This window comes from Tiliqua scincoides, chromosome 2, assembly GCF_035046505.1.
Source record: "Tiliqua scincoides isolate rTilSci1 chromosome 2, rTilSci1.hap2, whole genome shotgun sequence".
NCBI lineage: Eukaryota > Metazoa > Chordata > Lepidosauria > Squamata > Scincidae > Tiliqua > Tiliqua scincoides.
The window spans coordinates 51,065,235-51,088,618 of record NC_089822.1 but is presented as its reverse complement, the minus strand read 5'-3'; the positions used below and the strand labels follow the sequence as shown (position 1 = coordinate 51,088,618).

General features: G+C 43.7%; 1 protein-coding gene across 4 annotated transcripts in view; it reads left to right on the top strand.

Moving 5' to 3' along the window:
• The window catches only part of SEMA6A (semaphorin 6A), a 208,439-nt gene extending 188,754 nt beyond the window's left edge, over positions 1-19,685 (top strand). For 3 of the 4 annotated variants that reach the window (XM_066613226.1, XM_066613227.1, XM_066613225.1), the window contains one exon: positions 15,538-18,045. In XM_066613226.1, the coding sequence (XP_066469323.1) occupies positions 15,538-16,727 (1,190 nt within the window). In that variant the 3' untranslated portion in view covers positions 16,728-18,045. Of the gene's footprint in view, positions 1-15,537; positions 18,046-19,109 lie in introns of those variants that run through there. The other variant, XM_066613228.1, reaches the window with a different exon arrangement.
• The last annotated feature ends 3,699 nt before the right edge of the window (positions 19,686-23,384 follow it).

Genomic DNA, 23,384 nt, shown 5'->3' with positions numbered 1-23,384 from the left:
GGAGCTATTATGAGCTTCAATTTGCATTGGAAAAAGGATATGGTAGAAAAGGGTTAAACAACCTCTCATGAGCAGCACTTTCCTAAGCTTCAAAGTAGTCCCAGAGGCTGCTAATTAACAAAGCAAAACCCACAGCAGATCCTAATCACAGATCTTCCACATCACATCTGGTTTTGTCTTTAGTCACAATGGAACCAAATGCAAACCAGAAATCTTAATGCTTTGGTTCTATAATGATATTACACATTTGAGTAGTTCTTTATGGATGTGCAAAGCACTTCACACATATTATCACATATGATTATTATAATTCTATTGCATATTGCAACTGAATAAGAGCTAAAACTGAAAAGCTTCCCTGAGGCCATCTTGTGAGCTTTTAGCAGAGGTGTGATTTGAACCAGGTTACTCCTTGGTGACAGTTCAGTTGCTTAGCCACTAATGCTTCACAGGACCATTGTGCCTTTAAGCCCTGTGTTTTTCAGTAGCCTCCAATGTTTTCAACTGTTTTTCAGCAGAAGCCCTGTTGGATCCGACAAAAGGTCACCCAAATTCAACAATCCATTCTGAATGTGAACCAGAGGCGTTCCTGGGGATCCCCATGCCCGGGGCAACCCCACATTTTTGCCCCCCTTCCCCTTCGCCGCTGACCCAGAAGTAACTGCGGTGACGTCAATGTCACCACAATTGCTTCCGCGCAGCTAGCTCCTCCGTTTCCCCTTTGAAAACAAAGGGGGAACGGAGGAGGCAGCTGAGGCCCCCACAGAGCCTTCGAAGTCAGAGGGGGCATGTGCCGCTTGCCCTCCACCTCTGAGGGACGACCTCAGAGGCGGAGGAAGGGCGCCCCAGCAAAGCGTTCCGCACCACTTGTAAGCAGCACGGAGGTCTCCTCTGAAGCGATCTGGGGCTGCTGGAAGTGGCGCCCCAGACAGACGGGCTTCCAGCAGCCCCAGGCAGAGCCCCAAAGGAGACCTCCATGCCACTGACAAGCAGTATGGAAGGCTCCTCTGGAGCCCAGCAAGCAGCATGTGTCTCCTCCGTAATCGGAGGAGCCGCACGCCACTTCAGCTCCGCTTCTTAGGGATGCCCTAAGAGGTGGAGCAGGGGCACCCAGGAGCACTCCTGGGAGACAACAGGAAGCTGCCTCTCAGGCAGCGTCTCAGCACCAACTGGGCCACCTCCCCTCCCCTCCTCCTTTATAGGAGGAGACGAGATGGGTGCCCTAGAGCAGGGGTGCCCAAACCCTGGCCCTGGGGCCACTTGAGGCCTCTTAATGTGGCCCTCAGGGAACCCTCAGTCTCCAATGAGCCTCTGGCCCTCTGGAGATTTGTTGGCGCCCACACTGGCCTGATGCAACTGCTCTCAGTGTGAGGGCAACTGTTTCTTCCGACATGAGCTGTGGGATGAGGGCTCCCTCCACTGCTTGCTGTTTCACGTCTGTGATGCAGTAGCGGCAGCAAAGGAAAGGCCAGCCTTGCTTTGTGCAAGGCCTTTTATTGGCCTTGAGCTATTGCAAGACCTTCATTCATTCATATAAGTTCATCTTTAATATATTCATTTATATAAACTTATGTAAATTTATTCAAATTTTAAATGTAAATTAATTCTTTTTTTTCCCCTGGCCCCCGACACAGTGTCAGAGAGAAGATGTGGCCCTCCTGCCAAAAACTTTGGACACTCCTGCCCTAGAGCGTCAGTGCCTCTCTAGGGTAACTGTCTCCTATTCTCCTATAAAGGAGGAGGGGAGGGGGGCGGCTCAGTCGGCGCCGAGGCACTGACGGAGAGGTAGCAAGCTGCCTCTCCGCAGCACTCTTGGGCACTCCTCCTGGGGTCCAAGAGGCAGCCCTGAAGGGTCAGCACTCGGGGCATTTGCTCCATTTCCCCCGTCTAGGTCCGCCAGTGATGTGAACCCAGATTCAAACCCCTCTGCCAGGCTCCCCCAATCCTCCAAACATCTGAAAATAGGAAAAACACTCCTACTTCCAGTTTCACTATGAAAACCAGAAGTGGATTCCCCCCCCCCATTTTCAGATGTTTGTTCACAGGCTCCCCAGACCCCCCAGGAGGCTGGTATAGGTGAGTGGGGGTGAGGAAACCCTTGTCCCTGGCAGCAGCATGATCCTGGGGATTGCGTTACTGCCTTCCCCCCTCCACTGCTATGACTTACCTTGGTTCTCAATCTCCCTTAGAGTTTGAGAACCACTGCCTTAGACATTCCAGCTCATGCTAATAGGGTACTGTGGCTACTGGATAAATCTGGAGAAAGGAACAAAATTGTTCACATTAGAAACTCTTTAAACAGAAAAATAAATTGACATAACAAGAATTATAGAGCATATTTATAAACTTAAATTAATACAGACATACTTAAATGGCAAAGATATTTGAATAATTTTTCATATTTTTATTACGTGTTTAGCCTCAATGCTTACATTATTTAATCAAAAAATACAGGTGATTATATGATGGCTATTTAGCTGCCTTATACTAAATCAGACCGTTGATCCATGTAATTGTAACCAGTACAGTGGTCCCCTGCTTTACAGTGCGTTCATTTTATGATCAAATCACTTTGCAACAGGTGGGAAACCCTGGCCTCTGAGCAGCCAGCTTGGAGGCAGGCTGTGCAGCATGGCCTTTCCCAGTTTGAAGAGACACTTGGCCAACAGTCTGAGGCTAAGAGGCAAAGAAGGAAGGCCCATAGCCAGGGAGACAGACCAGGGACAGACTGCACTTGCTCCCAGTGTGGAAGGGATTGTCACTGAATTGGCCTTTTCAGCCACACTAGACGCTGTTCCAGAACCACCTTTCAGAGCGCGATACCATAGTCTTTCGAGACTGAAGGTTGCCAACAACACTTTGCAATTGACTCTCCATAGTAAAACAAGGTTCACTATACCTTATTCATTTTACGATAGGCTCACAATTACTGCCAGCCTTACCTCGTTGGTGACGATAGACAAGCCAAGCAGCGATACAAATGTGTGGTAGCTTTTAGAGAGGGAAATAGCTTCATGTTGTTGCAGAAACTTCAACTTCCGAATTGGAACAAATTCCCTTCCCCAAAAAGTGTTATTGGGTTCACATTACAATATTTTCACAATACGATGGGAGTCTCCAGAACAGATTATCATTGTAAAGCAGAGGTCCACTGTATTTCTTAGTCTTTTAGCTAAAAACTTTCAAAAACAAAACTCCAATGAGGGCAAAAAAAAATCCCCCCCACAAAAAGAACCCCTGCAAAAAACTTTGCATTATGGAGAGTAAAAGGGATAAACAAAGAGAGTCCACATTCCTAGAAAAACATCACAGTCTTCTTGCTTTGAGAGTGGATGAGAGAAAAAAAGCTTTCTATTTCCATCAAAAATGTGACCTGTATTTTAAATTTTAAGGCAGAATGCATGAAATAGACAGGGAAAACAGTTTGGAAACAAGAGATATTTAAAGGGGAAAACCGGAGTCGAGAAGATCTGGATGAGCTGCGTTCCAGTGAGATCTGGAGGGTGATCTGATGGCCTCCCTGACCCTCAGAATGCCTGTTTCAGGCACCGAAAAAAGAAAAAAGCATCTTCTGGTTTCTTAGGGAATCTGGAAGTGACGTTTTTATGCCCTTATAAGGCAGTCTGAGGCCCAGGTGGGCTCAAATCTGCAGGTTCAGAATCCATGGATATTGAGAGCCCACTGTATTTGTATTCCAGTAGATCGTTCCTTCAGAGCTAAACTCTAAACCAGCTATTTTCAACCTTTTTCATCTCATGGCACACTGACAAGGCATCAAAATTGTCAAAATTGCACACCATCAGGTTTTTGACTATTGACAAGGCACACCATGCTGCCAGTGGGGGGCTCACATCCCCATTGACCCTACTAATAAATGATCTTCCCCCAAATTCTTGTGGCACACCTGTGGACCACTCATGGCACACCAGTGTGCCACGGCACAGTGGTTGAAAATGGCTGCTCTAAACTGTGCCTCCAGTATTGTATCACTCTCCTCCCCTCCCCAGTTTCGGTGTGGAGTCATTCTAACTCTTTCAAAGAAAGAAACAGTTTCTTTGTGAGGGTAAGAAATACCTGAGATATAGAAGCCTGTACTTATCACTGTCATTAGCTAATCCAGTCACATGGTACCGACAAAAGCACTGGCCAGTTTTGTCCTCAACCCCTTCTCCAACTCATATATACCAACCAATCAGGCTGCCTTCCAGAGATGGCCCCTATTCAAAATGTTTGCCAAACACAAACATTGCATTAAGCAAGCCAACAGCAGTGTTGTTGACTGACACTAGATGCAGGAAAGGCATTTGAGCAATCTGCCACCAAAACTGTAGACATTTTAATGTCTTGGCTTCATCCTCTAGCTACTGTCGCCTTGCTGTTCAGGGTGGCACAAAGCAATTGTATTCTTTGCCAGCCTTTTCGTATGATCTGACCACTTCTTGTTTGAGGAAGTCTTCCGAGACTTAAAGGATCACAGCTCAAATTAAACATCCTCAAAAAGGCACATCAGTACCAAGATGACATCCAGCTTTTACAGAACCAAACATTCACATCATATCCATTCAGAGCAATATTGCACAATTCTCAGAGGTCTCCAAGGGCACTTTCTGTGTTTGCTTAAACATTGGCAAATCAGAAGTGATGCCTGGGGCTCTGTCTCAGCAGGACTCCGATTAATTTTTCATGCTAGTAGTCCTCTTAGAGTCATACATCCCTGGGCACAGCTTTTAACCTGCTTAATAATGCCAACAGTGTGGTATCCAAAAATGCTTTTAAATACTTTATGCTGACATCTTCAAAGGGTGACATTTTTACTACCTGTCACTGCGTTTGGCCCAACTTAAGTAGTAAAAATAAGTTAACTGCCTTTTTAAAGAGACAAACAAACAAAAAAAGTCCAATTCTTTGCGCCAAGGCAAAACACCCTGTATGAGGATGGGAAAATAAACAGATCCCCCCTGAATAACCCACCCTTTGTGTAGCCACAATAGTTTAAAGAGAAAGATGGATGGATTGTGCACAAAGAATATATTAATGCATATAGCTAAGTTTGTCTGCAGTTCAAAGTCTCCAAATATGTGCTGGATTATATATTATGATTTTTTTTTAAAAAAAACCCTCTCTGCATTATATGAGAGTTAAGCTGAAGCATTTCAATTTAAACACCAAATTGCATGCTTGTACCATGCAGACATTCAACTGAATATCCGTAGATGGGGAGCTCAACCTGCCACCATGAACCATGCATTCAGTCACCTTGGATATGTCATGAAAACAGGGCTACAGATTCTGCCTTTAACTTAGTGGTTCTCACATATTTAGCACCGGGACCCACTTTTTAGAATGAGAATCTGTCAGGACCCACTAGAAGTGATGTCATGACCAAAACTGACATCATCAAGCAGGAAAAATTTTAACAATCCTAGGCTTCAATCCTACCCACACTTACCCAAGAGTAAGTCCCATTTACTGTCATTGTTAAAAGAATATCTGTAGTAGCTTGTTAAAGTACAGGTCTGTAACATTTCCCCAAATGCAGTCACGTACCACGGTAGCATCAAGTCTAATATATTAAAAATAAAATATTGTAATGAATGGGGACCCATCTGAAATTGGCTCGTGACCCACCTAGTTGGTCCCAACCCACAGTTTGAAAAACACTGGATGAACATTTAGATCCTATAAACCCTATGGCCCACGAACCAGATCTAGTGAGATCTAGTCATCTAGCCTATGCGAAGCTTGGCTTGGGAGGCAAAACTTCCCACCCAGTTCACTGTTCTGCCAGACAGGGAATGGTGGAGCAACTTGCCCAGGCTCACAGAGTCCCTGTGCCTCCCGGCAGAGGAACTTCGTGAGCCAGGACAGATAGGTGCACCATTCCCCCATCTGGCACATGGTGAATTGGGCGGGAGGCCTTACCTCTTAGAGCCGATTCCAGGAGCTTGGCAGCCAGAAAGTTTGGTGGTGATGTGATAACGTCATTGCTGTGAACGTCCAGCCCATTTTCCCGAAAAGGTTACCATCCTCTGCAATAAACAAATCAGAATTAAAGAAACTTATCTCAGGCTAATGCTTACATCAACAAGACATGAAAGAACAATAGAAATTTCTGATTCCTTAGTGCAGCTGTGTTATGACGGGCACTGTCTCTGCTTTAAATGAGTTTGCATTCACTGAATTTATTCAGGGTCATAGAATGTTTTAAGAGAACAAGAAAAAAGTAGTGTCCTTGTAAGTGGAAGTTCTAGCTAATCCTTTCCCCACAATCTTCCCTTTGCATTAACTTCTTTCTCCTGATTCTTTCTCAAAGATACATTCATTCAGCAGAGGACACATTTTTTCATCATAACAAATTCTGTCTTGCAAGCAAGTTAACCTCTCAGCAACCCTGTTTGCTCCTGACTCCCAAGTATACAATAGTTACTAGCACATTCTGGTTTTCCAGCAAGTTGGCTGCATCAGTCTCTTATCATTAACCCTATAAACCACACATTTTGAAATGGAGGGGACTAATTTTTCAAGCTAAGGTATGCCCTTCAGGTGCTTTTTTTGACAGCTTTTCAAGAATCTCAGAGGATGTGCTATACAGGGCATATGCCTATTAATTAACTACCTAGAATATTTAATCAAGGGTAGGTTAATTAGCTCAACCTGCTTTGCTTGTCCTAGTGTGATGTAGGGCAAGATAAAGAGCTTTTGAAGAGACTTCATTTCTGCACTCTCTCAAGCTTTCCTTGTTCACAGTCCCATGTGGATTCATATTTCTACATGTTACCTGGCGAGCAAAAGCAGACATGAGCTAGCCTAGCCAGTGTAAACTGTGAAAGTTTTATATCTCCTTCTGACCGTTTATTGGCGCTTGATGTCAGTGCACTTCATATACATGCTACATCAAGTTCACACCTTTGTTCCATTCTTTTTTATGCTGGGGCACACACTGAAAAGAAAAACATGGTCAGACAATGGTTTTCACAAAATCATTGTCAAACCATACACAGTCATTCACACTGGTACCTTTTAAAATGTCTTTAAAAGAAAAGCACTTGAAAGTCAATATATTCTAAGCCTCCAGTATTAAACAACTAAAATGTCTTCTTTCTGTTTGGGTTTATTTATTTGAGATGCTTCCAATAACCTCAAGCTAAGCCAGTGGCGTAGGAGGGGGGCAGAGCACTCAGCCTGGCAGCGAGGTGGGCAAGTGGCCATACGGCTCCGTTTTGCTCCCCCCGGCGGGAATGGTTTCAAAGGGAGGGGCCGTTTGCCCGCCTCGCTGCCAGTCTGAGTACTCCGCCCCCCTCCAGCTACGCCACCAAGCTAAGCAAAGTGTTTCTCTGCCACATTCAGACTGGGTGCCTATTTTCCGCCTGAGCAGAGGGGACAGAGTCAGGATGGGACATGAGAAAAGCAGGACCTAAGAATGTGGGTTCTCTTTCATTCACTGTGCAGGAATGCAGGGGCCTGAGTGAGGAGGACTGAGAATTCAAAATGCCTCTCTGCACAAGGGAATTGGGGAAGGGTGGGGAGTGAATCGCATTTGCTTTGCGTTATTAGAGAAACGACACACAGTGAAATGGGCCCATGAAGATGAGAGATGCACAGCAATTAGCCAAAAACCCTTCAACAAGTCATAGTTGCAACAGCATATATAAATCTAGTTCATCCCAGCTGCAGAGAGCATGCCAAGGTAGACAACTGGATTAATTTTAGCTCATCTCAGGCAAAACAGAAGCGTCCTTAACTATATGGAAAGCTTTAACAAAACTGCAGCAGGGGATTAAGAGTTGCAAGACATATATCTTAAGAATCAAAGCAGCATCAGGTGTGGTTCAGCAAAGGATAAACTACAGTTGCATTTGTGGTGCTCTGAATGCAGTACCCATAAGTTCTTTTTACGATGGCTACATTTTAAGATACTCTTAAAACTGAGATCTGGGCAGCGCAAGCCTATCTTGCACTGGAATACGCAGGCCACTGGGCCTGCAATGTATCCAGTGGAAGTTTGGGGCTGACTGTGACTCAGCCAGGGGCAAGGGGGAAATTTTCCCCTTACCCCAGGGAGAGCCATAGCAGCCTCAGTGGGTCCCCTTGGATCTGCAGGCAGGTTGAGGAGCAGGAGCTGCTTCGTGCTGACCCGGCATAACTGCTGGGTCCTGGCCCCACCTTCCCCCTGCCCTGAAACACGTCCCCGCCTGCCTCCTCCCTTCCCTCTGCCCGCACCCCTAGACCCCTGAGCTGGCTGAGCTTGCCGCTCTGTTCTCCCTTGGAACGGTCATTGGGATCCAGCAGAACTGCTGGATCCCAGCCCCGACTCCTGCTCCGTGCCCACCCGCCCCCCAGGGCCACCCACCACCCGCCCTTGCCTCACCCAGGATCGCCTGCCTCCCCCCGCCTACCTTTTCTCTGACGCAAGAGTTGAGGAGGAAGCCAGTGTGGAGGCTTCTGTCAGCCTGCACAGGCTGGCGCTTCTTAGAGTGCTGGCCCAGCTTCCTCTTGAGGAGGCGCAAATGTGCTTACAGCACGTTTGTAACCCTCCTGGGCCAGTGCAAGGGACTTGCATCAGCCTAAGGGCAGCACTGGTTTGCGCCCTAACTCACCTTCTATTTCCTCCCTATCAAGTCACTATTGAAGCATTAGGACAAGCCAAGGCAGGTTTTTTTTTCTGTTTTGTTAGCAACCCCAGAATCAAATGCTTCAGGATTACTATAGACAATAAAATTGAATTGGTCGTGCATTACACTGAAACTAAAACTTTGATTCTTTATTGTCCTTACTGAGATTGTATGCCCATTGGCAAACAGAAATTCAGCAGGTGACACTCATAATTGCATCTCCACACTGCAGAAAGCTGCACCTATTGACTTCTGGCCTGCTATTACCGAAAAACACAGGCACAGCATCTGGCACACAAATGGAAACCCTTTATTGTATTACCAAGTACTATAACTGGGCTGTGCATCTGCACAGTTGATCATGCTGTTGAGAAGTGGAAGACTATTGTTTGATTCAAACATCTACTGTTACTTCAAATTTAAATGTTTATAACTTGACTAATTAAGAATTGATGCTCAGACAATTTATTTTTATTTAAACATATATCGATCTAAATTTTTGTCACATAGCAACTTATGTCAAATACTCAACTTTCCTTCTTCGCACAATAAAAGTCAGCACTGCTTCAGGTTCACACATTTAGGAAGCTGGGCAAGGAGGAAGGCAGAGAAACTTTGCAACTTTCCTGAAGTGTCATAATCATAGGCACACAAATTGGTGGAAATGCAACTGTAGCTTAGTAGTAGAGCACACAGTATGGAAGTAGCAGGTCCCAGGTTCGATCCCTGGCATCTCAAAGTAGAGATGGGAAAAGTCCTTTTCTGAAACTCCAGAACGCCTCTACCATTCAGTATGGACAGTACTCACCTCTGGATGGACCATGGTCTAACACAGCATGTGATAGCTTCCTGTATCTATGAAAACATGGAACCATGCCCGAGTTTCAGAAGTGAAGTTATAAAGTATACAGGAATAAGCCCATAAGCAAGTAAAATGCCAATCACCAGGCAAATGAGCAAGGTTTTCCACATTAGTTATAATAAAAATAGACTGAAGTCATCCATGTGCAGAAGAGATGGGCCTCCAGAGCAGATCTCTGCTGGTTCTGAAGATGGTGGAAGCGGAAACGGGCCACTTCCCACCCAACTACAGTGGGCATCGTTTCAAGATGTGAAGCTCAAAATAGCTGCCACACTTGCTACCTTTACAACTCATGGCCTGCCTCCTCACCACAGCACATTAGTCATTGAAATTTTATATCCCAATTAGCAGTTTCCCCTTCATCCCTTCCAGAATCGCATCATATTTCATTTACCAAGCCTCGCTCCCATTTTCGTGTATGCCAGCATTTGGAAGGGTTTATTGCATTGCCATCTGGTCCACATTACATTAGAAAACAAGAAGAAGATGACAGATTCCCACAGAGGAAACCACATTGCACACTCTCAATTTCCCATTCACTCTGGCCATTGGATTGCTGTAGCCATGAAGACAATTTAAGAGTTCACTTGTAGCCAAAGATATGGTTTGTTGCTTTAAAAAAAAAAAAAAAAGGAAATGTTTGGCATTAATTTTGCTGGCAGGTATCAAAATTTATGATAATCAAAAATATTCTGCCTTGATTGGAACAGAGAGGATCAAATTCAATTGCTCAGCATGGTCCTGAATTTAATTTACAGTATAGTGACATACATGTCAATTGCTCCTATTTCCCAGGCACAGTCCCTATTTTCTGCTACTGGTCTTTTGTAAACCCGCCCTGGATTTGCTTTTGTGGAGATTTTGGAGATCCTTTCCAAACTTTAGATCGTGTGCACACATGCATGGTAGCCTTGCTTCCACCATAACGAACCATCATTGTCTTGAATTCTAACTAGTGTGAGCAGAGTTCCGTTTCTGGAACAAGACTCTCCTTTTTTCGTCTGTGCCCCCGAAACCCTTCTCCCAAAAGTTGCCCCACAGAATAATCAGACCAGCAGTGCAGGATAGTATGTGGCATGTGTGGGATGGGCTAAAGCAGGAATGGGTGGTTGAGGAAAACTAGGCCCCCTTGTGCAAGTGGAAGTCATCTCCAGTTACACAAGAGCAGTTTAAGAATCAAAGAACTCTAAATCCAGACAGTAAATGTTGCTGAATGGATTGAGTGACAACTTTCTTACAATAGTGCCACTAGATCCATTGTGAGATTAAACAATCTGTTAAATATTGTACAGTTTTAAAAGGAGGCTAACTGTAATGATGAGTTTGCTAACACACCTGACTTCAGAATCCTGTGTTGGATAGACATGGAGTAAAGGAACACAGCATGTGGTGAAGGGAGACCAACTTTCAGCAGTAGGTAATGGGAAGGGGGTGATCTTTAATATGAGAATAGGGATAAGTTTGCAAGACTGCCCATATCTTCATCTGGCACAGCAGTTAAAGCACAAAGGCATGTTTGTTCATTTTCATTCACCCAAACTATCACAAGTCAGAGTCCCAGACTTGACTTCCCTATTGACCCTTCCTCTATTTTTAGAGAGCTCATACTCTTAAGATTTCCCGTGATGTTTTGCCATCCCTAGCTGTGATTACAGACAAGACAAACTCAGACTTGTAACATGTCGAGGCTATTTTGGTCTTGCAGACAGCATACAATATAAAGAAACACACAGAACTCCTTTTGTAAGACCCTTGGTCATCGGGTCTCCTTTCTACAGATGCACGTTGATAACTTCACTTTGGGATCTGTTACATGCATGGGAACGGAATGCTGGAGAAATGGTGCAAAGATTAAGGAGGAGTAGAGCTGTCATGTTTTAAAAACCTTGGCAGGCCTGATTCCTTTACATTTGGAGAAGCTGATGTGTATGGGACCAGTTATATTCTTGGGATTATTAACCCTTACTGCTACTTCAGCTCAAACCGACCCTTACTTAACATATGTGAATGTGTTTATTATTCAGTAGCCAAACTGGGTCCTCTGCAGATCAGCATAGCGAGTAGGAGGAGTAGTGGCCTAACCCTCTGACCCCAGCGCAATCCCAACCAGGTTGCACATGCACACACTTTTTTTCCAGGACAGATAGCAGTCAGCAGGGACCTGGTGCAAATTGGGAACTGTGTCAGGGCAGAGGGTTACATCCTATCATCCTGTTATAGGATAGTGCATCCTCCTATAGTGCAGGAGGGACAGTCCTCTTGAAAACCAAGCATGCTAGCCACACTCTCACATTTAAAGCACATTTGCTTTAATCCTCAGAGGCAACTTACATAGAGCCAGTTCAACCTTTACTGGGCCTGATTATTTTCTGTGTGTCAGGGTGCAGAAATTAATATGTACCATTTGCGTTGCACACATGCTACTGCATTTACCTACACAACCAGCTGGCACGCACAGGAAACTCAATGTCAACATCTGTTCAAAAAGGGACAATGATGTTTTGATTCATTCTCCTCTTTCCCCTTAAACCACAAGCGATAGGCTGTATTAAGGCAATGTCCACCATCTCATTTGTGCTGGTTCAGAAGAAGATCTGCCCACAGAACAGTGATTTACAAATTGTTCTTGCTGTATTGGAACACGCAAGTAGAGTAATAGTTCAAATCATCTATACCGTCACAAGGAGCCAGCAACTAAAATGAATAGCATACTAGCTAAACAACATTATAATGAAATGAAACCCATTCTCTATATGATTGCTAATCCTTTTTTTTTTTTTTTAAAGAGAAGTCATGAACAGTAACATTACACCACTGCCACCTCACCCCACAGCACATGACATTGTTGATGTCTTATCTGTTTGGCTCACAGAATGGCCTAGCATATACTTTGAAATGTAAAGAAATGAGAAAAACATGGACTGCGGTCAGAGCTAATTGACCTTGGCTTTGATTCATTGATTCTGTGGAACACATGGAAGAAAGGCTATGCAAACTGGGACTTGTCCATCCTTTTGTATGAATAGGGAAAAATAATTATCCCATACCTGAAAGAAGATATCCCAGGTTCAGCTTATTTCTCTTCATAGAAGAAAAGCATGCAGGGCTTTGGATTCCACTTCAGAATGGAGCAGGGGATTGTGGGAAAGGTTGGATTGTAGAAGCTCTCAAAAGGAGTGAGGGTGTCATATTTTTCTGAATATCCCTTTGTTTACCTGCTCTATAGTGCCTTTGCACCTTTTGTCTGTAGTAGATTGCAAGCATTGCCTCTTGATATTATAGAATGACATTAGCCATTCTGAGACCTTGGTGCACAGCAGGCTATGCATCTAAAAGTAAAAGGAACTGAAAGAGCCCAACAAAAGAATTATTCAGAAATGCAGTCTCTTGGCTAACATTCTGTATAATTGTTGATGGAGTACATTCAAATCATTTTGAGTACACTTAAAGAGATTAACTGTGCTAGAGAAGGCCAGCTGGAGCAGGGAGATTTCCTAGGAACTGCTGCGAGACTTGACACCAATTCCAAGAACAGGATGTAATATTGTAAAATGGTTAAGTCTCACAGTTTCTGCTGAAGCAGTAAACATCTCTGGAAAAAATTCGGCACATACCTGCCCAGAAAGTGGGACGCATCTGGGATACTGTTTTCTTTTGAAATAATTTGACTGCAAAAGATGGTTGAAATTAGGGTGAGTTCTTTTTAAAAAAAATAAAACCTCATGAACCTTAAGCATTATGTCTGGTGGAATCCCACACTAAAAGGGTGTTTTTTAAAAAAAAAAATTAGGAGTCAGCATAATGTAAAGCTCCGTAATCGTGATTCCCACATAGTTTTGGTTTTTTTTCTCTTTTTTTAAGTTCAAAACAGATGTGTTGGGGTTGCCAGTTTGATTGGGAAAGTGGCACTGATGGAAGACATTTAATCCTTATTCCAAACACTTTCCTAAATTAAACTGCCCCTACTAAGCAGCTTTTTTTTTTTTTGTCCCCATGGACAGAAAAAGATAGTTACAGATCCTGGACCTGTGAAGTCTAGTTTTGACCTCAGTGGGTCAAAACTGACTCTTCCGCTTCAAGCAGCCCCTAGGATATTCAAATATCCTACATGAAATGTTTATTCTGTGTACAGACATGCAGAAAAAATAGAGGAAGAGCTTGGAAGGATATGAGACATGACCCAAATGAGCTGTAAAATAGCTTCCTCAGTTGACCACTACTTCCCAGTCTTTGGTATCCTGCAATACACCCACATGCTGCAAACACAGCACACGGCTCCTGGAAGTGACTGGTGATGACCAGTTGCTTCCAGGTTCAGATACCATGTGGGACACCAACACATGGAAGTGAGAGACTTACAGCACGTTGGAGGGTCTTTCTCAGTGTGCTAAACTGCATACAGGTCCATTAGGCTGAGCCTCTTACCTCCATTTGTAGTGTCTCAGGTGGTCTCGCCCACAACAGTCCCTTGCTATGCCCCAGGGTATTGCAATGCACAATTTGGGAACCCCTGCAATAGACCTTCAACCTCTTACTGTTCCCATCCCTAACAACTCTTTCAGTTATGATGCAGAACATGAAACTGCTGTCTGGGAAGCAAATGCAGACAAAACGCTTAGTGCACATGTGCAAACCTTGTGGTCACTTGCAAGAGTACAGGGGAGCATGGCGATGGCATTCAACCTCTCTCTTTGTTGGTTCTACATTTCCAGTAATACCATGTGTGTATGGAGAGGAGATGAGGAGATTAAAGAGAACATATTCTAAAAACCGTTCTTAATCCAAACCACGAATGCAAACAATCAGGAAATTATGATCTTTCCTTTAAGCCTGGATTTTCAATTAGGCCTTTCTTTTGGTAGCACAGGACCATAAATAGTTATGTCTCTGTTCAAAATGATGTCTAACTTCACTAATTTGCAATTATATTAGTATTATTTATTTAGCACTACCTTTGCACATGATGCTTTACATAAAGTGAAAAGGCAGATCCCTAGGCTGAAGGCTCACGATCTAAAAGAGACATGAAGGAGACAGCAGAAATAAAAGGGAGGGACCTGGATGCAGGGAAAGACTTGTTCTTAGGCACTGCGTGGCTCTCCTCAACCTTGTGTACCTCCCCATTATTACCAATTACTCCAAAAGAACACTATTGGGCTGGGTTTGTGCTGTGTGTGTACAGTAACCACACAAAAAGACAATGGCAAAGCCAGTGACGAGTACAACTAGTTCTCTGTCCATAGAGGCCTTGGGCTTGTGTTTCTTGAAAGTAGCTCCCTGCTACACATGCCGTATGGTAAAACATGTTTAAATTGAAGACGGGTTTCAAAAATGCTTTCGGATTCACCATGGGGTTTGTTGTTCAAAGGAAAGAAATCAAAATCCACCTGGACGTGGCCCAGAAACTGGATCCCAGCCAATTATTGGACATTAAGAGTATCTCTTTATATTAAGACAATAAGAACATAAGAACAGCTCCACTGGATCAGGCCATAGGCCCATCTAGTCCAACTTCCTGTATCTCACAGCAGCCCACCAAATGCCCCAGGAAGCACACCAGATAACAAGAGACCTCATCCTGGTGCCCTCCCTTGCATCTGGCATTCTGACATAACCCATTTCTAAAATCAGGAGGTTGCACATACACATCATGGCTTGTAACCCATAATGGATTTTTCCTCCAGAAACTTGTCCAATCCCCTCTTAAAGGCATCCAGGCCAGATGCTGTCACCACATCCTGTGGCAAGGAGTTCCACAGACTGACCACACACTGAGTAAAGTAATATTTTCTTTTGTCTGTCCTAACCCTCCCAGCACTCAATTTTAGTGGATGTCCCCTGGTTCTGGTGTTATGTGAGAGAGTAAAGAGCATCTCTCTATCCACTTTAGGTTCCTTGATACTGTGTCAAAGTACCTTTGTAGTGTTTGCAATTAAAACAAGCTGTTTTCAGAATGCAGAAGTTAACGTCTAACAAGTATCTTTAAATTTAAATGAACTGTGATCATGCCATCTTTTTTTCTTCTGTACTCTTTTGCTTACCATGTTGTGATGTTTGTTGCAGGAGTGATTCGCGAGAGTTATCTCAAAGGTCATGATCAGCTGGTGCCTGTCACCCTCCTGGCCATTGCAGTCATTCTTGCCTTTGTCATGGGGGCTGTCTTCTCGGGGATCATAGTATATTGCATCTGTGACCATCGGCGCAGAGATGTCACCATCGTGCAGAGGAAGGAGAAGGAGCTGGTCCAATCTCGCCGGGGCTCTATGAGCAGTGTCACCAAGCTCAGTGGCCTCTTTGGGGACAGTCAGTCCAAAGAGCCAAAGCCTGAAGCCATTCTCACTCCCTTGATGCACAATGGCAAACTTGCTACCCCAGGCAGCACTGCCAAGATGCTCATCAAAGCTGACCAACATCACTTGGACTTGGCTGCTCTGCCAACCCCAGAATCTACCCCAACGCTTCAGCAGAAGAGGAAGCCCAGCCGGGGCAGCAGAGACTGGGAAAGAAATCAGAACCTCATCAATGCGTGCACAAAAGACATCCCTCCCATGGCTTCACCTGTGATCCCCACAGACCTTCCTCTCAGGGCTTCTCCCAGCCATATCTCAAGTGTTGTAGTCCTGCCCATTTCTCAACAAGGCTATCAGCATGAATATGTTGATCAGCCAAAAATGAATGAAGTGGCACAGATGGCTATGGAGGACCAAAATGCCACACTTGAATACAAAACCATAAAGGAGCATCTCAGCGGCAAAAGCCCCAACCATGGGGTGAATCTGGTGGAAAACCTGGATAGCATGCCACCAAAAGTACCCCAGAGGGAAGCCTCCCTGGGTCCCCCTGGCTCCTCTCTATCTCAGAGCGGCCTAAGCAAGAGATTGGAAATGCATTCTTCCGCTTATAATGTGGACTACAAGAGAAACTACCCTACGAACTCGCTTACGAGAAATCATCAGACATCAACTCTCAAAAGAAATAATACTAATTCTTCTAATTCCTCTCACCTTTCAAGAAATCAGAGCTTTGGCAGGGGAGACAACCCCCCTCCTGCCCCACAGAGAGTGGACTCCATACAAGTCCATGCTGCTCAGGGTCAAACCGTGACTGTATCTAGGCAGCCAAGTCTCACCACATACAACTCGTTGACAAGATCAGGGTTGAAACGCACACCATCGTTAAAACCAGACGTACCCCCCAAGCCCTCCTTTTCCCCTCTTTCAACATCCATCAAGCCTAACGATGCATGTACATAATTACCGTGGGGGGGGGACAGCAGGTAACCAGAGTATGCCCTTAAAAGCCAGTGTTCGGCAACCGCCATTGCTAATTTCAGTTGACAAGGAAGCTGTTGCTAAACTGAGGATGTATTGCTCTCTGGGAAAAGTGGAATATTTTTAACAATCGGGCCATGCAATCCATGATTTGCAACTGTAGGACCCACCCCCACGACGCAACAGTTCTGTACTCAAAAGACTAACCATAAACATTGAGCCAAAAGCACACACATGAACGGTGACTGTGATCGCTTCACTCTCAACTGCACACTGCATCCCAGAACTGGGGAATGAGTGCTTTGAAAGCAAAAGAAGGGGGGAAACAGAACCAACAACAAAATAAATGGAATTTGTTGATTAAGCTAACTCTTAACTGAACTGTGGCAGACATTTACTATGTGCAGGTACTGTGAATTGCCCATCAGTGTTACAGCCATTTGGTTATAGCAGATTGCCATGTTGGGCAACAACTCTGTCATAGATTTCTGCTACTCTTCTCTTTTAACGAATAACATGTGACTGTTAACGCAAGTAACTCTTATTATTTATTGTTCATTCTTTTGTCTTTTTTTAATTATTCCTAAGGAAATTACTTCTGCATATCATCGTATGAACAGCTTTCCAGAACGGGGAAAAAAAAAATACATTGAACATACATTATGCCTATTTAACGTGAAACCCATTAACTGGAGTAATTAAAACTCTTTTTATTTTTCCAATAAATTCACTGAGTTATAATAAGTTGGAGCTGGAATTCTGAACTTTTGTGTTTGGACTGTCTGATCTCTTTCTGGAAAATCAAAAAGGGGAATATTTATTTTTAATGTCAGTTTATTTTGCTGGCTGTTCTGCCAGCCTCTTTATGTCAGGCAGCAAACAAAGAAACTCCAATCCCACCACCCCAGAATTTCCTGTCTTTCTAGAGTGACTGCAGAGGAAGCTCTCAAAAGCTGCACATTTGTGCCCCATTGCTGTGAACATGGTTTTGTCAGTAGCAAATACTTTCTGTGAAGGCACCAGCTTGTTCTCAGCCATCTCATTTCATCCTTGCATGTGAGATGGCAAGCGAAAAATCCACAAAGAACTCCTTCGTATGCTGGCTTGTGCCATGCATAAACTATGGTCTTACTGCACGGGTCTTTTCGTGGAAATACATCTGTGAATAGCCTGTTTTTCTTCCACATGTAAATTTGTGCCTTACACCCTCAGTTGTGTATATTTGTTGAGACGTAGTATGTAATAACCTTACCCCACCTCTCTCTCTCTGTAGAATAAATCAGATATTTATTTATCTCCATCCTCACTTATTCCCCTGAATTGGAGAGCACATGTCAAAGAAGAATGCTGTGGTTACTGTTATAACAACACTCTGACCCGCCAGAAGACAGGGCAGTACCAGTACGCATTGCTTCAATGTGACTTTCTAGTTGTGCCAATTTGGTTCTCTAACCAATCTTGGGCTATGCTAGCAGTATAGATACTGTATCAGGAGCAGCATTGCCTTCTACCTGAATATTTTCATATCATTTCCGCATAGCGATACATTCTTATTCATAACCAGCAAAGACGCCATGAACGGAATGTCACCAAGTCTGGTGTGTCCACCAGAGACAAGTCCTGTGTGCAGTTGGCAGTCGTCTGGCAGAAAAATTCCAGGCACTGCAGCATAGCACATGTACTGCACATGAGATGAAGGGAAATAAAGTCAACAGCAGGCTGGTTCCTGCTGGTTCTCAAAAACCGGTACAATAATGCAAATCCAAAAGGATGCTGCATAACCCTTTTTAGAAGGAAATCCAGTTTTTGTTTCAGTTGTTCCCATTTGTCAGGTGGGGGGGGGATGTGTGGGTGCACGGAGTGCCTGTGTGTATGTATGTTTTGACAGTTTTTCAGTTTGAGCACAAGCATACATTTTGTTTTTTATCTGTTACTATAACTGTGTGGACATACTGTAGCAAAAAAGGGGGGAGGGAGGGTGCGTGTTTTTATATTGCCTGGACAGAATGTTTGGGAGTGAGGGTGTTAACTGTTTTCTTCAGTTTTGGTTTCTATTTGTTTTTCAAGAGAAATTTTTTATTTTGCTGGATTTGGGGAGGAGTGTTTTGTTTTTCAATTATCAAAAAAACAAAAAGGAAAAACTTTCCAGTTGGTTAGCGCATAGGTAGTCATTTAGAAAGTCTGGATGGTCAAAACCCAAGTGTGTAACAAGGGTGCTTGCATGTTCTACTATCCTTTCATCTCTGCCTGCTTCAAGGAACTGATTTGTTTGCCTTTAGGGAACTATGCATATTGAAATCAAAGCAATGCTTCTGTTGGGGATTTTGTTTTGTATTTTTTTTTTAATTTCTTCCTAAACTGCAGGTAGCAGGAATTCATCAGGACAAAGTCAAAAGGAGCAATGCCATCTTTTCCTTTCAAACTCGACCCCCTGGAGTTCCAGAGGGCACAGTGCCCCTTGCTACATCTTACCAAGCATTCTGTCATAATGTAGAAATGAATAATCACTGCAGCTTTGTACATAGATCTGCCTTTGTAATATACAGCACGCCAACAGCTGAGTTGACCTTCAGATACCCATTTTGTACTTGAGTGTGTTTTCTGTTCAGATACTCCCCTCCCCCCTTTTCTGCCCCTTTGCGTAAAGAGGTCCTTTTTAGACCTATGTGTGCCTTTGCTTTCCACCCTTGCTATACACTGGTAGATGCAACAAATTCAGACTCTCATTGGTTGTAAAGTTGTAAAATATTGTGATGTCACCAACTGCCCTTCATCTCCACATCCCCCTAACATCTGATTCACAACTTAATGTATGCTGTAAAAAAGAAAAAAAGGAAAGAAAAAAAGGTTTAAAAATAGAAAAGAAAAAGAAAAAAATGGCAAGGGAAGAAAAAAAAAGTCTCTTGACATAAAGTAATAAAACCAGACTGTTCTACCTTCTATTGTGTCTCCTGGTTGTCTTTCATGATTGCTATTAAACAGCATGTAAATGCAAGTACATGACTGATTTTCAGAGTCAGTGCTGTTGGAGCATATGACGGTTCACTCTCTGTTGTGGAGGAAAAAATTACAGCAGATCTGCTGTAAGATTAATGTGGCTGATATTGGATATAAAAAGTGTGTTGCACCCCTGCAACCTCACAAATCCTGGTCTAGCACAACTGCAGCATGCACAGGCTGCTCTGATCAGACATGAGAGTTGCAATGGGGATGGGGAGAGCTGAGGACACAGAGTCCAAATTTGTCCACATCAACAAGAACAAAAACCCCCTCACCTGCACTCTTTATGCACACACAAAATAATCCCCAAACACAAGGAACAGGTGTCCAGGCAGTTCCAGCGTAATGGAAAATGTGTACAATAACAGACTGCAGCTCACTGCTAGAGCTGGAAGCCATTTGCCACCAGTTTTCATGCATCTGTGAATCCATGAATCTCTGCAAGGGAGCAGAGGAGGAACAGTGGATGAGAAACAGATGGACCAAACAAAATGGGAAGTGCCAGACCATAGGCGCTTGACTGACCCTGCAGTCCTATGCATGTCAACTCAGAAGTCAGTCCAATTGTATTCAATCAGCTTGGGAGCCTACTCCCAAGAAAGTGTGCGTGGACTGCAGCCTAAGGCCAGGGTGCCCATTGAAGCTTGCAATACTGCAAGCAACACGGCAGCCATCCTCTTGTAGAAGTTATTGCGAAGTGAGAATGTGAAACGCTCCTTCATTGGATAGTACTGAAGATGCAACACAACTAAACTTTTCTGCATATGAAATGTGCTGTAGAAATGATTGATACACTAACAGGAATCCAGCTTCTATTTATTAAGAGTGCTAGCAATTGACAAATTTTGAGCACAACCCTATGCACGCTTACTCAGAAGTCCCGTTGTGTTCAATGGGGCTTACGCCCAGAAAAGTGTTGCATTTCAGCCTTTATCATACATTTGCTTGCTTGCTCACTCTGTTCATCCCTGCATCTTTTTACCAACATATCTTATATTTTGATAAGATTTAAATCTTATATAAATTATGTCTTACAAGAATTATATCTTATATTCATGGCAAGCTTGGTAAGTTTGAAAAAATGTTTTGTAGTCCTACTAAAAATGACTGTTGTATACAGGCAGCTTTCAATTTACATGGGTGTTCAGTTCCAGAAAAATCCCACCTATATCAAAAATGCACAAATGAAGAGTGGCTTTCCCATAAAGAATAATGGCATCAGCATGGGTTAAGGGAATGGTCCATGAACACTCACTGTAATCATCATCATCATCCCTTTATTGGCATAATAGGCATACAGTTCGCGCACACTTTTATAAAAATCAGTAAACAATTAATAAAAAAGATCCTAACCTCCTCCTCCTCCTTTTAATAATTAAATTCAATAGAGATGCCACTTTCACAGAGAGATTGTCATTATCCTCTTAAATGATGAACTGTATTTTTCCGGAGTCTGCCCAACCCAACCTCCTGTCAAGAAGACCCTCAAGAAAGGCTGAACGGAGGTCCTTGTAAAGGGGACAATATAGGATATGTGTTGTAAAGATTCCATCACACCTAAGGAACAAACACAAGTTCTCACCTCCAGAGGAATTCCTCTGAAACTACCAACTCACTGTAATGAATGGCAATTACAGAGTTAGGCTACCGGGGGCGAGGTTGCCAATGTTGATAGCTCACTAACCCAGGCAATCAAATTCTATGCTGGGGGAGACAGCTTTTGTGTGCATTGTTCTTAGACCCCAAGAATGAGTCTCCCACTCCCAATGCGTCCTCCTATGTCCCTCCTCAAAGCTGTGAAACCTCCTACTCTTCTACTTGAATCCTGGAAGCACTTAACTCTCGGGACATCTAACTGCCAGGGTTAGACTTCACTACCACACTAAGGGCACAATCCTAAGCAGGTCTACTCAGAAGTAAGTCCTATTGTGTTCAATGGGACTTACTCGCAGGAAAGTGAGGTTAGGATTGCAGCCCATGTCATTCTCTTTCTGTGAGGTTTTTTCCCCCAGTCTGGCTGGCAGGCAGGCTGGAATGAACTCTGCCGGTTTGGAATGGACTCTAGGCATAAGGCTTTGACAACTATGACATCATGGTACTCCTGATAAGGTAACCAGCCACTTTCTGCACTAGTTGCTGCTCTGTATTTCAATGGCAGCCCAGCACCAGGGCCTCCGAGAATAATTTTACCAGAGGTTACAAAATTTGTTTTGGGGCCCTTTGCAAAGGGGGATGTGTGAAACAGAGCAGGGGAGGGTGGTGATAGGTGAGCAGAATAGGGACAGGGAGGGGCAAAGCAGAACAGGGTGAAGGGAGGGTAGAGACAGCTGGAAAAGTCTTTGGAGCCCAGGTCTACCCACCCATGTGGCATCAGCAGTGTCCCCAGCATCCCATATGGGCAACAGATCTGAGTAGACAGGAAAATGTCAGATGCAAGGAAATTTCTGGGCTCCCTCCTTCAGCTCCTGGGCCCCCCTTTTTGCCCTGGGCTGGGGTAAAAATTACCCCCTTTACCCCCCTTTCCTAGGCCTTGCCCAGTACACCCATTAACTTCCTCCCTCAACCCCTCTCCCAGATTATACATGCAAGGTTTTATACTGAAATGCCATCTCCCTTGAGCTCAGTTGGGCCAAAGGTTCATTATGGTAAATACAAATAAAATGAAATTCAAGTAGTAAACCCCTACTTAAGTTCACCTGCATTTGAAAAGAACATATTCTTTGGCCAGCACCCAAGCACCATCTCACCCCATGTTTACTGATTCACGCACATCATTTCCATTTAGCCCAGTCTAATGCCATGTGTAATTAATTTCCTGTAGAAGCTTTTGCCAAAACAGTGCATTGATGGCCTGCAATGGAATTGGAGATTCAGATATCCAGTTACAATATCAAAATCTACAGGTTTGGGATCACCACGCATACTATGACCTGTGGCATTGTATGATTATCCTGGATTTAGCTGAGTTCTGCTATATCCCCAATCATTAAACAGCATTACTTAATTCATGTTCATAGTATTCTGAATTATATGCAGAATTTCAAATAATAAAAAAATATGGTGCTAGAATGCTACATAACTATATGGGGGGGGTGCCCACACACACGTGCAAGCACGTACATTTGTGTGCAAGGTTGCTTTTATGTTTGGCAAGATGTATTTTCATTACAATCGAAACCACATTATGTTTTGATCTTTGGTAATAGGTTTGCTACATTTAAGGTTTCCTAATTTGTTCTACTTTGGGGAGTTTTTTGGTCTTCCTTTGACATCCTTCTGTGTGTCACATTTTTAAGTATCCATTTAGAGGTGGCTGTTCTCCAACTATCTGAAGCTGTAACCTTTAGAAATGAAAGAAAAACAAGAGACTAGATCACAGATGTTCAGTTTGGCAAAGAATTCTAAATACCAGCCTTCTCCTGAAGGACCACTGGCAGAGACCAACAATAACTGCCAAGGAAGTGAATGCTCCTCTGAGATGCTTATGCCCTCCTCAAGGTGAGAATCTCTGGCATGGATACATTTTTACTAAAGACATATTATTGTTGCCTTCATATACACACTTCATCTATTTTATCTCAGAATCTTTAGCCAACTGGTACATTCATTTTGGCTGTTCCGGTTGTTGTGGTTAAGTCC